General features: G+C 30.5%; 1 protein-coding gene across 1 annotated transcript; it reads right to left on the bottom strand.

Moving 5' to 3' along the window:
* Nucleotides 1–2,241: 2,241 nt before the first annotated feature.
* Nucleotides 2,242–10,405, bottom strand: LOC131595739 (protein ASPARTIC PROTEASE IN GUARD CELL 2-like). The gene is made up of 2 exons (XM_058868200.1): nt 9,623–10,405; nt 2,242–3,206 (listed from the first exon to the last, which is right to left on the bottom strand). The coding sequence occupies exons 1-2, from the start codon at nt 10,314–10,316 to the stop codon at nt 2,446–2,448; spliced, it is 1,455 nt and encodes a 484-aa protein (XP_058724183.1). The 5' UTR covers nt 10,317–10,405; the 3' UTR covers nt 2,242–2,445.
* Nucleotides 10,406–16,302: the final 5,897 nt, after the last annotated feature.

Here is a 16,302-nt window from a genome sequence, read left to right as displayed (position 1 = left end):
AAAGGGTTCACTAAATAAGAAGGGTAAGGGATCTAATGTGAAGGCACCAAGTCAGGCATCTGTACAGGGCCATGTTGAAGCTCCCACTGTTGAGGTTCCACCAAGATCAGAATATGTTGAGGTTCCACATGTGCAGGTCAATCCTGAGGAAGGATCTGAAGCTCATAATGAAGTTCCATCTGTCCAAGTTAATCCTGAAGTGGGATCTAAAGTTCCTGTTGATTCTTCACCAAATCCAGATAGAAGACAATACCTTGATGAAATAGATCCAGATGTTTTGGATGCAATTCTGAATGATATCAACAATGAGGAAGGAATTGTCCTTGACATTCCACCACTGAGTGTTGACCTAACTCCTATAAAAAATCAGGATGCACAGAAACCTGGACCAAAAACCTTTTTTGGGTCTGTACCAAAAGTAAAAAAACATCATGTGAAACCAGCTTTCAAAGATCCTGTAAGTCATTAATGTTGTTACATTCTTATACTTTCAAAGATATTGGTAATTTATTTCTGTTTATTTTTAGGTGGAAGCTCTAAAAGAGGCAAGAAGAAACTATGTCCACCATACTGCTGTGCATACTGGTGAGGGTAAGGTGCAGACTAGCAAAAGTGATGGAAAGGTGCAGTCTAGCAAATGTGAGGTCAAGGTGCAGACTGGCAAAAGTGAGGGCAAGGTGCAGACTAGAAAGAGTGAGGGGCAAGGTGCTAAGGTGCAGTCTAGCATAAATGAGGGCCATGTGCAGTCAAGAAAGAGTGAGAGGCTTAAGATTATGATCCAGTTGTGATCCCTGAAGATGATGATTCTGAGACACCATTCAAGAAGGGTATCAAAATCTGGGAAGACATTCAAAGAAACTTGACACAATGAGAAAACTATTTAGATATCTTTTTGTAGTTGTTTGGTGTTGACAATTATGTATAACTATGATCCAGTTACAATCTTTTGGCATATGCTTGTAATTCCTTTAGGTCTTAAGTTGCAAACTTTCTTTGTGTTGCAAACTTTCTTTATGTTGCAAACTTCCTGTAGGTCATTGTACAATATCAGTCCATTTAATGGATCTGTTGTGGATTAAATGATAAACCTATGATGTCATTTTGAGCACTATTGTTGAATTCCGAACAGACTTTATAATTTAAACTCATTTTTAGCATAAACAAGAATTCATTAATCATAATTAAATCTTACATCATCTTACAACATCTTATTATAACACAGTCTCACATAACAAAATCTAACATAATGACATAGTTACTACATTGCCAATGATACAATTAACTAGCAAAATCACTATTGATGTAAGTCAACAATTACATTTGGACAATAGGAAAACATTAATCAGAAGAGAAACCAACAAAAGTATCATCTTGATTTTTCCAGCCAATGCCTCTGATTTCAACTATCCTTGCAGCTTCATGTTCTTCTTCTTGGAAGCTTGATACATCTCTCTCATCAATTCAACAGTCTCCAATTCCTTTAGCTTGTTGACATCTACTAATTCGACACCAACACCGTCGTCTTCAACCAGATCTTCGTCCCATATAAATAAATCGCAGGTATCTCCACTCTGCCAAAATGGACACCTCCAGAAGAGCCTACCTTTGTTTCGACCATTCTTGCAAATGTATGAAACCATTTGTGCTTCACATCCACACTTCCTTCCTCGTTTGCCGCGAACAGATGACGACCCACTATTCATGGGATTTGAAGCCGAGGTTCTGGAATACGACATGAGCTAAGCAGGCGATTGGGTTGGAAGCTTGATTTTCTGGAGAAGATGGAGCTTCTGCAAAATTAGGAACCCTAGACCATAAATTTGGGGAAGAAGAAGAAGAAGGCAATAACGTGAATGGCAAAGGGGATGTAAATTTATGCTGGTATGTTGATTACACACGTGGAAAATGAAGCTGACGTTTTATTTTAAAAAAAAGTGCCAAGTCGTGCTCCACGTCAGCTTCTGTTAAGTGGAATTGACGGCAGAGATGCATAATAGGGACGGAAAATATTAAAGGGACCATTATTTGAACAAAAATATTAGAGGAACGAAAAACATTTTTTGAGTTATATACACGGACCTAAAACATATTTAACCCTATTATTTTAAATTAAATAAAATTTAATATAAATAAAATATTTATATATAAAATAAAATTGTGAGACTCAACATAAATTCCCTAAAATTGCATTATCGAAGATGCTCTAAGAAATATTGGTATGTTCTATAAAATAACCTATAGAAATAAAAATATGCAATATAACTTTATATTTAAAAGATATAGGAAAAGGAATATCACGGCCTATTTAACTCCATTAAGCAAGCAAATAAAGAACAAACCTAAGACCAACTATTCTATTTCTTCAACATGTAAATATATAACAAATGCGTTAATACAATTCATAGCATTACATAAACTACCAAAATTCAAGATTGTTGTGTTGCTTCAACACACATTGGGTCCAAATCCTACAAACCCATTAGCTCCATCAACAGAAATCTGAATCCCTTCTTGCTGAATATTCCCTATAATAGAAACCCCAGAACTCGAAGGAGCAAACGCAAAACAGAAAGTCCCAACATCATCAGCCGGAATCAAAAAATTCCTCGCCGGAAACGTCAACATCTGACCACCCGAAAAATAAAACGACACAGTCGGAACCCGAACCGTCACAAAACCATTTAAATCATAACACGTGTCAAAAATAGAAACCCCACTAGCACGTGGCAAATTTGTCGTCTGACCAATAAACGCATCCCGAAAAGCATTGTAAGCAACGGTAGGTAACCTGGTAACGGCTGTACCGGTATCCATAACAACTCCTCCGGTTCCTATATCGGTTAGCTGAAAAGTTTCTTCTGATATAGGAACCTTAATGCCTCCAACTGCAAGACCTGTAAGAGAGACATAATAAAAGCTCGGGTAGAATGGGTTGTGAATTAGAGGGACCCACATTGCTCCTACAGGCATTGCTTGACGTCCGAACTCGAGTGAACCGGATGTACCGGTTCCTCGAGATGTGAGACAGTATCCAAAGACTCTATCGGTTTGGGCTCCAAGCTGGCCCACGAAAGACATAGGCCCACCTCCCAGGCCCAACAAGCCCGCCGCTCCAACAAACATTCCCTCATTCCAATGTCCACATCCGATTGCTGTCTCTTGGATAACAGTTCGCCCAACTGTTATCGTCTCGAGAGCTAGTGTCCCTATATTTTATAAATAAAGTCTCGTTAAAACAAAAATGAAAAGAATAGAGTTTGGATATTTTGATTAATTTTATTTTCAATTGTTATTTTTTTTTAAAAGTAATCTACTTTTAATATAATAAAGTACATGACATATGAAATTCTTTCAATATCCCTATATTCACCAATTTGAAGGTGATTTTCGGGGACATAGCGGTAATTGTATCTCCTATAATACTTTTATTAATGAGTAGATTTTTTTTCATCATTTGATAAGTTTTCAATTGTCCATTTTCTTACATAATTAATAATGTCTTGACAGATTTTTATTGGAATTGTGGAAAACTTTCTTGAGTACAGGGAAACCTGTTGCACGCTTTTTAACTTTGGTTTCTGAAAAACCCTATAACCTTATGTCAATCATCTCTATATATGATGGATTTTGTTTTATTTTTGAAAATACCTTCTCTCTCTCTCTATATATATATATATATATATATATATATATATATATATATATATATATATATATATATATATATATATATATATATATATATATAGTTTTCCTTCATCTTCATCCTTTAGTTACTTCCTTATCTTCTTCATTTTAATTTCTTTCAATTTATTCTTTCAATTTATTTAGATACAACTCAATAAACAAACGTTTTTTCAGGGTTATGCATCAATCTGTTTAGGACTGAAGATTTTTAGATAAATCGGTTATAAAAATCACCGATGCACACCAATCATCAGTCTGAGCCAGAATTTGCGAGAAGAAGAAGTTATCGAGTGAAAGAGAGAGGATCGCATATTGTACCTGAAATAAATTTCACGCAAAACTACACAACATCTTCCAACAACAAATAGTGGCATCAATAAGGAACCTGGGGATTCGTCACCCCCATAACTTTCAGGTCGATAATCGTTTTCAATTTCTTTTGCTTTCAAATTGTGCTGTCATCAATTGATTTTTAATGTATGTTCGAATTTGTTTGGTTGATTTGTTTTGTTGTTGTAATTGTTCAGAGCTAGAATCAAAATGGAGCATTTGCGAGAGAGATTTGAGAGTTTATAGGAACAGAGTTTCTGAAGCTTGAACAGTGGAAGAGAACGTGAGAAAGGGGAATCCGAGAGACATAGAGATTTTGTTGTTTGTTGTTAAGAGTGAGAGAGAGGTAAAAAACTTGAAAAAAACAGAGACCGGAGGCAATGTGTGAGAAAGGGGGGCTGGCTCCATCTCATAACCTTAGGTTTTTTTGTTTCATGTTGTTTACCTTGGGCTTGATCCCATGCAGCCCAATTCTATATTTTCTTCCATTCTACACACTATACCAGCGCACCCCTTCTATATGCTTCATTTGCTTTGGGCCTGCAAGTTTAATGCTCTTCTACTTTTAATTAATTTAATCTATTTTAATATATATAAACTAATTACTATTAAAATTACTTAATTATCTTTTCCCAAACCCTATTATACTTCCAACATTTTTACTCGGTTAAAGAAATTAACACATTGGAAAAAGAAAATTAACCTTTTGAAATCCTACTCTATTTTCTTTCATATTCCACCATCATTTACTATTGCATTTCCCTTGATTGCATTTTCCACCATCATTTATCATCTGTAACTTCAGATTTGTGTAGACAAATTTTTCCTTGCCTTTAATTCATTAATGTATTTTTTTGCAGTGACAAAAAGTAAAAAATTTGACTGCATCAAGATATTAACTACCACAAAGGCTTCATATCAAGATATTCACACTGAATGGTTGTTTGTGTAATAAGCATGATGTTTTGTTTTGACATGTGAATAATAATACTGATTTAGCAATCCCAAATTATTTATCATAGAAATACTAATATTTCTAAAATTAATATATATTAATAATATCTCTCATTAAAACCTATGAAATCTTATAATCATTACATTATCTTTTATTTATTTCTTTATTGACTATCTCACGTTTCCAAAAACAAAATCTCTGCATTCTAAGATTTGAAGGGTTTTTAAATTTTTTTTTTTGACAAAAAAAGGATTTTTAATTAGTTCAATCAAATAGACACTTTTTAGTAGATAATTAATGTAATTTATGTTAAAAAATATGATTTTTTCAATAAATAAATTATTAATAATTTCAATTATAAATTACTAATAATTTTAATTATAAATTAAATTAGTTTATATTCAATTGAATCAATCATATTTTTATACATGATGTAATGCCGATGCAAAAAATTATATCATTTTCCTTTTTTTTTGACGAATACCTTTTCTTATTATAATTTTGTGATTTTGAATAATCAAATATTCTTTGTTAGATACAAATAATTATCTTTTAATAATGATATACAGTTCTCAACTATAGCATTATTATATTTTAAAAGTTATAATAAATTTTAATAGAAAATAATTTTCAAGTTTTAATTTAAACATATAATAATTATTCAATAAATATTCAAGATTGAAATGTAACATTCAAATTATTATTATGAGAAAATCATTTGAAACCAATTTTAAGTTCTAAATTTAAATAGACAATAATTAACAATTAAATTACTATTAAAAAAATAGTAACTATTGTTTTAGTTTTGAAAATTGAAACGTTGGTCATTATTATGACACAAATCACACTTCATAATATTTAATTATTATTATTTAATTAAAAATTAAATTATTTTATGTCTTTTGACCTAATCTCATCTATCGAGACTGAATGTAATTATTGAGTAAGTTTAAAATTTTAATGTTTTCTCTACCATCATTATTTTTTACGGTTAATATCTATTTTCTATACTGAATGTTATCAATGCACCATAAATTAAGAAAACCAGTCATAATAATAATGAATATAATAAAGTAAATGCATCCTCCATAAATCGATTTATATTCCAAAGCAGCTACATAAATTGGTCTGTGAATCTATCAATTTCCATAAAAAATCAAGAACGCTGAAAACATTTTGTTTTGCCATTTTGTTTCAGAGCTTGCAAAAATTCATTTGCTACTACAACGAAAATCGGGTAGTGAAAAGTATTTTTTTTATTTCGAACCTTTATTTTCTATAACATTCATCATCTCCATTTCAATAGCGCATGTAAAAATTTAGTCACATTAAATAAAAATATAGTAAATATTATATAATAATTATATATTTATCAAATAATAATTATATACATGTTATTTTTAAAATTGTAGTAGATTCAAACAATTTCAAATTATAATTATTGTACTCAAAATTAGAAGAAGAAAATAGTGTGTTTTAAAATTTAAAACCAAATATTCAACTTCTCCTTATTTAGTATGATCTCATTTTGTTTTAAATAAACAACTATCATGTACTTAATAAAAAATTATATATGATATTATGACATGATATAAGAAAAAATAAATTTGACTTGAAAGAATATTAATTCTTTTTGTGACAAAATGTTAACATCTACCTTAATATATAAAAATTAATTACGATCAAAAGTATTTAATTATCCTAACCAAACTAATAAAAATATTTTTTACTTTTTTATCAATATTATATAGTATTATATTTTCCATCTCTATGTGACAACAATATGATGCATGATTAATATGATATTGTTAGGAAAAAACAATCAATGTTATTTATTACTATTATTTCAAATTATTTATTATTTAATAATAATATATTAGTATTATTATTATTATTAATGTTTAATTTAGAAATTAAGTAAAAAATTCTACACATTTTTTTTTTTTTGAATCAATAGGATTTGATTAATTCAAAAAACAGTGTATACACGGCGATCTCTCACGATCCAGCCAAGAACGAGTCCTATAAACAAGAAAAGCAAAAAGCAACACTTAAATCATTAAGGCTGCTATGTGTGTCCTAAACTTCTTTGTATTCCAAAATCTGTAAACTAATCTATCAATGATATTGTATTAACTATTTGCGTGAGCAATAATGAAAAGGAGAATACAGAGTCATTTTTTCCTGTAATGAAAATTTCAAGACTGATTTCAAAGACTGCATTAATGTTTCTAATCTAATATGATCATTATTTAAGATTTTTTAAATATTTTTTCCTTTATTCCAAACGGGTGCATTAATGTTACTAATCAGATATAATCATTATTAGATTTTCTAAATATTTTTTTTCTTTTATTCCAACGAGCCGTATTTTTTATCTCTTTGTTCCACTTAAACCTTTGAGGCATTTGAATTTATTATGTTAATTTATTTAAACAGTTGTCGTCCTTAGTAATGGTATTCATCCTATTTTGTAATTTTTTATTGTTGTTATTTCAAATAAAAATAAGACTGGTGTCCGAGAATATAAACTAATAATATGTTCGAACTAATCTAATTAAACAATTATTTTCAATTTTATGAGATAAATATGTGTTATTAATAACTATTTTTATTTAATGGGTTGGACTTAAAAATAGAATTTAATGTTAAGAGTCTTTTTTATATTTTTTGGTTAAAGAGTAATTTTCTCTTATTTTAAATATAATATTATTAAAAGATTAATAAATAAAATAAATCTATTTTATTTATTGACACTTTAAAATATTCTAATTGAATTTCTGTGTAATATTTCTTTATACTGATGGTGCACTACCATTAAACTGACTTCTGACTTATGAATTACTATAGCATATAACTTATAAATTATTACACAAATTTACCAAACATACTATTATTCAATTCATTAAATCAAATCAATTATTAAACCAATATATTTTTTTGGCGTATAATATGTTTTATTTTATAATATTGTTAATAGAAATTGTAAAATTAAAATTATTAACAATTATAAAATTTATAGGTATGCCTGACGGGGCAAACCTGTTTTTCCACCATATATTTAGTTTAATAGCAATCATCAAATCTATGTATATCCTGACAACTACTACAACTTGATAAATTAAATTAATATTTATTATAGGACAATTAACATTGAAATATTTTTTCTATTAATTCGTATAAATTTTTATATATATTTTTTAATCATAACTATATAATATTTAAATCGATTTTTATATATATTGTGTAATAAATAGAAATTATTTATTGATCAATAAATCAAATAATTAAATAATTACCAAATAATTATATATTTTAATGAATTATTTATTGATCAATAAATCAAATAATTAACTTATTGTCAGAATTGCTTCATTAATCTAAACTACTAACAATAATACTATATAATAATACTAAATATAGTTTTATCTATGAACATTATTTATTTTTTTATGTTATTTTTAAAAATATATATAATATATTAATTATAATTAAATATACTATTAAAGTATAATAAAAGATATTAAAAACTTCAATTATCAAAAAAATGTTAGCAATTTTTTATGATAAATTTAATATTTATACTAAAAAAAATTGCTATTAATATTTTTTTTTTACAAAAAAAAACATGATACAATTATGATATATAAATACATAAATTTCTTATAAAAAACATACATTTTTCGATTGACCGAAACTACTTATAAAATTACATTTAACATCAGACAATTATGATTGATGAATACATAATTTCTTATATAAAAAAATTGTTATTCTTTTTGTATTTTATATACATTTTTAACCATCACTATATTATATTAATTTACTATTTATAATAACATTGTATGAACCGTGTGAACGCACGGGTAAATGATTTCTTAATTATTTTCTTTATTTTTCGACGGGACAAAGCTACTTAATGTGTATAGTTTTTATTTACATTTTTAACCATCATTATATTATATTTATTTACAACTGTGATAGATAAATACTTAATTATTTCCTTTATTTTTTATATGTACATATTAACCTATAACTGATATTTTTGAAAAAATAAATCTATTAAATATATTGAAATTTTTATTTAAAATAAGTAAAAAGATTTCAAATGCTTATATTAAGATAGGGGTATGAGTGACAATAAACAAAATTTGGACAAAAAAGTTTGGTACCTGTTACCAAATCAAATAAATATAATCACATATATTATATTTATTTATTATTTATAATATTGTGCAATACGTGCGAACGCACGGGTAGATGACTACTCACGATAGATTATAACTATATTGTATGATGTGTGCAAACGCACGGGTAGATGACTACTTAATTATTTTATTTATTTTTTCTACTAAAGTATATATTTTTAACTAGATTAAATTAATATTTATTTGACAATTATAATTTCAAATGTTTTTTATTTTTAATTTGTGTATCTTTTATATATATTTATTAACCATCATTATATATTTATTTATTGTTTAAATCGACTTTGCGTGACCCGTGCGAATGCACGGGTCCTTTACTAGTGTGAATCAAAAATGAAAAGTTTTTTGAATTTTTCTAGAAAGTGAAGTCAAAAAAGCGAAAACAAAGCAAGAATTCTTGTCGGGTACTGTATTTATACTTCACGATACATAGTATACATACCTTTGGTATACGATCCGTCACCGTATGCGACTTGATATCCGCACCTCCCTTTTCGGCAAGCAGCATCGTCTTCAAGCTGATTACAAACGGAAGAGGAACAAGAAACACCAATAAACGAAGCGGAAGTGGCAGGGTTAAAAATGGGATCAGATTGGTCGTAACATTGGTCACAAGGTTGACATTGAATCCAGACAATATCACTTCCTGAATCGATTACCATGTATTGAAAGATTGGAGGACTACCGATTCCTATTCTTACGAAATACTCTCCGCTTCCGGATTCTGTGCCTGAAAGTACAGCAGATCCAAAGCTAGCTTCTGTTGCTGTTGTTGTTTGTTCTGTGTTTTTGTTGAGGCTGCTAAGGCGGTTAAGGAGGAATGTTACTCGTTTTATGTCTCGTTTGATTCGTGAGTTGAAACGGGTTTTGTGGTTGTTGTTGTTGGTGGTGGGGTTCATGAGGTTTATGTTGTCTCTGTGGAAAAGTTTTGTTTTCCATTGAGATTGTTGTTGTTGTTGTTCTTTGTCTTGGGAAGGATGGTTTGGTTGTTTGGGTGGTTTTAATTTTGTTTCTATGATTGCTTTTTCTACATTGAGATGTTGGAAGTGGGAATGTGGTGGGGGTGGTGGAATTGGAGAGGAAATGGAAGTGGTTAGTGTTAGAACTAGGGTTAGGATGAAGGAGTGAAGTAGCATTGTTGCGGTGAAGTGTGAGGAAGATAATGATTGACTAAAGAGGGATTGTGCTTGTGCCTGACATAGGGGAAACGGTTCTTTCCGAATTCGGCGACTTTTGTGGAAGAAAAATCATTCATTACTTTAGTGTATCAAATTATAAATTATTTTGTCAAAAAATATTTGTTCTAAATTATAAGTTAAATTATAATTTTAATATATTATTAATATTTTTTTTGCCTAATATACCTTTTATTATTTATTTCTCTTTTTTCTTTTAATTTTTTAATTTTGTTTTTTAATAAAAATATTGAAAACATTTTTATAAAATCATACATCATTTCATTTTTCTATATAATAATAATTAATTTTTTTAATTCGTGTGAAATAATCAAAATATATTGATATAATTTGGGACGGAAGGAGTAAATGACTTAAAAAAAATATAGACATAAAAATACGTGTTACAATGTTCCAATATTTAAAATTTGTAATCTTATAAATGTCTTCATCACATTTTAACATGATGTTTTGTTTTACATAACATTAATTTTTGAACGAACAACAATTAACCACAATTAGCATGCCTAGTACAAGAATTGTTCATTTTTGCTAATAAGGAAGCAATTTGTTTGGCGCTTAATAAACTTAATCTCAAAGTTGGGAAAAGTTGTAACAAACTCTTAAAAGACATAATGATTAAACTAAATTCAGAACTATCACTATAGTTAGAATTGATAGCTTGAACCACCATTTAAGAACCACTTTCGAAAATCACATTATCCAAGTACATAGGATAACTGCTTGTATTGCCTCTTTCAAAGTCATGGCTTTTGTTTCTATGATCTAGAAAAGACCAAAATCGCACGCTACATCTGCAATAATGAATCTACCAAAACAATATCTAACACACCAACCCCTATTCATTGTACCCCTTTGATTTTAGAACCCCGCATCAACATTACACTTCACTCACCCTTCATTCGGCAGAAAATCCAACTTGTTTGATATTTTTGGGCATTCTCACTAACATGACCATCTTGAGTTGTAAGCCAATCATGTCAATAATAATAGGCTTGCATACCTAACTTTGAGGCCTCCTCACACTCATTATTCCAAATTACATTATTTATATTATTCTATATCACATAAATCATAACTGCAGCTCTCCCTGCAGTCCTCATATCCTCTTTACTACAAATATAAAAAATAAGAGCTTTGGCATCATTAAAGAAATGTAAACAAGATTCTATAATAGAAGATAAACTTGTTGCCCTCCAACATTAATAAGTAGTAATACAACCACAAAAACACATGACGTTCATTTTCCTCAACATTCTCACACAAATGACAATTTGAAGGGCACTGAATAAAATGTTGAAGTTGCCTAATCCAAGTCAGTAGGAAGCCCCTACAAATCCTCCACAGTAAGTGTTTGGCTCTAGGGTACGCTATAATGTTCCATAAACTACACCAATCCCTCTCCACACAACTGTTCAACCGATTTGTTTGAAAACTCCTCAACAATCCCATACAATCTTCTTTCCATACCATGCAATCTTCTAACATTTCCTCCACCAGGGGTACCTTTACGATATCATCAGCAACTCCATGGACAAACAAATGTCTGATTTTATGAACATCCCAACATCCCACTATTTAACAATAGTTAACATAAGATTATTAACACAAAGATCATACACACCTTGTCCTTGCAGGCCTTCCAATCACCCTTCTCCTTTACCTCTTAGCCATGACTCGTTCATTACTTTAATTTTACTCTCATCATTAATACTCCACCTACAATCAAGGCTTTAAACATTCCTAACTTTCCATAAATTTCTCCAGAGAAAACTAGGGTTATTACCAAGGTTAACTTTAAAAAAGAGGATCTAGTATAATACCTTGCTTTGAAGATTCTGGCGACAAACGTGAATGGTTTTGTCATCATATGCCAACCTTGTTTAGTAACCATAGCCATGTTAAAAGCTTTGAAGTCTCTGAATCTCATTCCTCATTCCTTCTTAGTACAAGTTAACTTCTCCCACGCTAACATCTTATACCCTTATTATTATTACCCCTTCCCCACGAAAAAGAATTCAACATCTTCTCAATATCATTTACAATCGCATTTGAGATGACAAAAATACTTATAAAATAAGAAGGTATTAATTGCAAAACTGACTTTATCATAACCTCTTTCTCTGCCAAAGACAACGATCTTCATCTCCAAGAATTTATTGTCTTCCAAATAAGATCCTTGATAAAAGCAAAAGTAGCCTTTTTACTTCTACCAATCATCGAAAGTAATCACAAATACGTACGCATACCTAACATGTGGCAGACTCCCATAATACGAGCGAGATCTTCTTAAGTCATTCTACTAAACTACGACTAAAAAGCACTTCAGACTTATTCATATTTATCTTCCGGCCCGACGCTTCTGCGTAGATATTAATCACCTCCGTATAAGATGTGTCACCTCTGATAAGTTAGCCCTACAAAACAGAAAACGATCGTCAACAAAAAGCAGTTGGGACACTTTAGGTGCCCCTTTACATATCTGAACACCATGAATATCTCCTTTAGACATAGTTCTATTGATAAGATTGAGGATACCTCAAACAACTAGAGTAAAGAGATACGGAGACAGTGAGTCCCCTTGTCTCAATCCTCTCCTTGGATGAACTGGTCCAACACTATCCGTATTATCCAGAATTGAATAATGAATTGAAGTGACACACTATATCATAAGCCTTGCTAATGTCAATTTTAAGGGACAACTCAGCTTTATTTCCTTTAGTCTTCCTCTTTAAAGCATGAATAATCACAATGACAATCAAAGCATTAAATAGAACAACTCGCACACACTCCCTTTCCAAAAAAAAAAATCAATACACCTAGCACTGCACTTAGATTTATTAGATTTGTTGCTAAAATATCGGTATCAAACCTGAAACTTTCGACGGATGGCCAGTAAATGAAGCAAAGAAAAGAATCGGTTATATTTTTCATATGATATTTTACAAAAGCTGACTGCTCATTAGACACACAAAAACCCAAAACAAACATTATTAGAAGTGTTTGGTTTGAAAGAAAAATGAAATCAAAACAAGATAAAATAGTGAGAAATGATACTTCAACATTTAAAATGAGTGTTCTAAAAAATGTCATTTGTTATTTGAAATATATTAATGTATTTTTTTATATTTGTGAAGGTGTATAATATCAAAAGGTAAGAGAAAAATATAGTAGAATGTTAAATGCGGTATAAAAAATTGAATATTTAAATAATATAGCTGTAAAATATAATAGTGAAGCTGTAGATGGAGAACATGGACAGTATCCAGCCAGATGTTTGATTTTGAAACGAAACATGAATAAAGAAACCAAATTTAGAGAAAATATATCATGATGTTGTAGCACGAGGACATCATAAAGTATCCAACTAATTAATTAATGCACGAATTCAACCTTTTGTCTTGCTTTTTAAAATCATTGAGACGGACATAGTAACATACAACCTGAAATCCGCAAAACTACCCAAATAGTATGTATTATTATTAATTAAAAATTCATACTAAAGAACCGAAAATATTCTCCACCGCATCAGAATTGGCTTCACACTTCTGTACTCCTCCTAGTGGACCTAAGGTAAATTTACCTTACCTAACCATGTTCTCCAACGAAAAGAAATTTACTAACAGCATTTATTTATTTATTTTTAGCATGTTTTTTAACTAATTGAAATTTTAATGTATTGTCTTAAAATCCTATTGGATTATATAATTAAATAAAATTATTTTTATTTGTATTAACTAAACATTATATGTTAAAAATAGTAGTGTTGAAAGCGTGTTCATTAGGGGTGGCAAACGGGCATGTCCGTCCCGTTTAGACCCGCCCCGCAAAAGCCCGCAAAAAACATGGTGGGACGGGGCGAGCTTTTATAAGAGTGCGAGTCTAAAACCTTGCCCCGCTCCGTAAAAAAGTGAGGGCGGGGCGGGGAAAACCCGCGGGCATTCGGCTTTTTAGGCCTAAAAGTAGTAAGATTTTGAGTGTCTTTATAGATTTATTTGGTTTTTTTAGCAGAATCCTAATGATCGCTTGTAAATAACTGTTTTGGTTAAATAATAATATATTATTTTATTTTAGTTTTTAAAAAAGTAGGTGTTGAAATTAAATCAATATTGATTAATCATATATGGATAATAGACATTGAAAATTTATGTATATTTAAATCATGCATATTTTAAACTAGGCAAACTAAATTTTTTATTAAGATCAAATTGAAGTTCTTTAGGTGACTAGAAGTTAAATATTTACACATAACAAAAACTTATAACAATAATATCTCATAAATTTTTATTTAAAAGAAAATCAAATATAACATAAAATCTATACTAAAATAAAACTAAAATATAGAACATAATAATATAAGGAAAAGACTCCCACTAATTTAAGACCATCTTAAAACCAAGATCTATGTTAGCAACATGTCCATGAAAAGTCTTAGGTGTCAAATATTTGTTTAGGTGGATCAAATAGCATTAAGTTTGTCCCTATATGTTCTATTAAAATTTGTTTTTTCTTATAACTCTTTCTTTCACAACAAGATACTTGATATCGATAAATTTCGACTTTGTAGGACTCATATTGTTGTTGGAGTAGAACGCAATTGCATTATTGTCACAATAAACCTTCAAAGCCCTTTCAACGCTCCCAATAATGTGTAGCCTAATAACAAAGTTCTACAACCAAGTTGCATGATTTGATGCCTCAAAGAAAGTATCACCTTATGTTTCCATGGTAGCGGTAACCACTAAAGCCTATTCGACTGACATCCAAGAGACGACTCGCTCAGCCAATAGAAAGATGTAATCATATGTGGAACGTTTGCTATCCGATAATCCTGCAAAATCGAAGTCAGAATATCCAATAATCTCCAAGTTATCTTACTTTTAATAAGTGGGCACAAAGTATTTAGTTATCTTTAATAACACATTACATGTTTTTGTGTTATGTATGCTACATTAAGGTTGCTCTATTATCTACAAAAAACTACTACAATGAATCATAAGTCTAGATGGGCGCAAACTTGAACATACATATGACTCCCTATACTTAAAGTGTATGGAAACTTATGCATCTCTTCTTTTTCAACATTTGTATTTGGGAATAATTAAAGACTAAACTTGACTCCTCTAGCATCGAGCGTGTCTTCTAGTTTACTATCTTTAATGAAGAATCTATCTAAAGATGTATCAATATAGCTCCTCCATGACAGTCCTAAAATACCTTGAGAGTGATCTCTTATTATTTGAATTCCTAAGACAAAGGAGGCATCCCCGTGATCTTTGATCTAAAAACTTTTACTGAGAAATATTTTGGTTTCATGCAATAAACCTATACTATTGCTTCCCAAAAGGATATCATCTACATATAATACCAAGAAAATGAATTTACTCCCACTAAAATTTTGGTAATCGGAATCGGATTAGCCTTAAACCCAAATGATGATACAACTTGTTAAAATTAGTATTGCCATTGACGTGAAGTTTTGGCGGGCAGCGAGTTTTGGCGGGGCGAGTTTTGGAGGACGGCAGACCCAAAATCTCAACCCAACCCGCCATTTTTTGGCGGGTGCGCGGGTCGATTTGGCGGGCCACGACCTGTTTTGCCACCCCTAACCGGGAGTATGCTTTGAGGTGCTTCCTCATATTCTTTAGTTGGCACATCCATGTTTGTGCAGATCATTCCGAGATCCCCCTTCATAGTTGTTCATATCATCATCGCCCGCAAACCTCTAGATGACATACTGACGGATTACGAGAATCATCTGGTACCAAAGAGTATCGGAGTATGTCAGCCACAAGTCAATGGCATTATGTTGAGGGTTACATGACTTGGTTTTATTTTGTGTCACACTCTGTCATGACACCAAACGCTCCTGGACATCCACCTAGGCCTGCTCATGAGGAGATCCTAGAGAATGAGCAGACCAGGG

Source organism: Vicia villosa, linkage group LG4 (assembly GCF_029867415.1).
Source record: "Vicia villosa cultivar HV-30 ecotype Madison, WI linkage group LG4, Vvil1.0, whole genome shotgun sequence".
Lineage (NCBI taxonomy): Eukaryota > Viridiplantae > Streptophyta > Magnoliopsida > Fabales > Fabaceae > Vicia > Vicia villosa.
The sequence above is the reverse complement of the archived record's forward strand: the minus strand, read 5'-3'. Positions and strand labels throughout refer to the sequence as shown.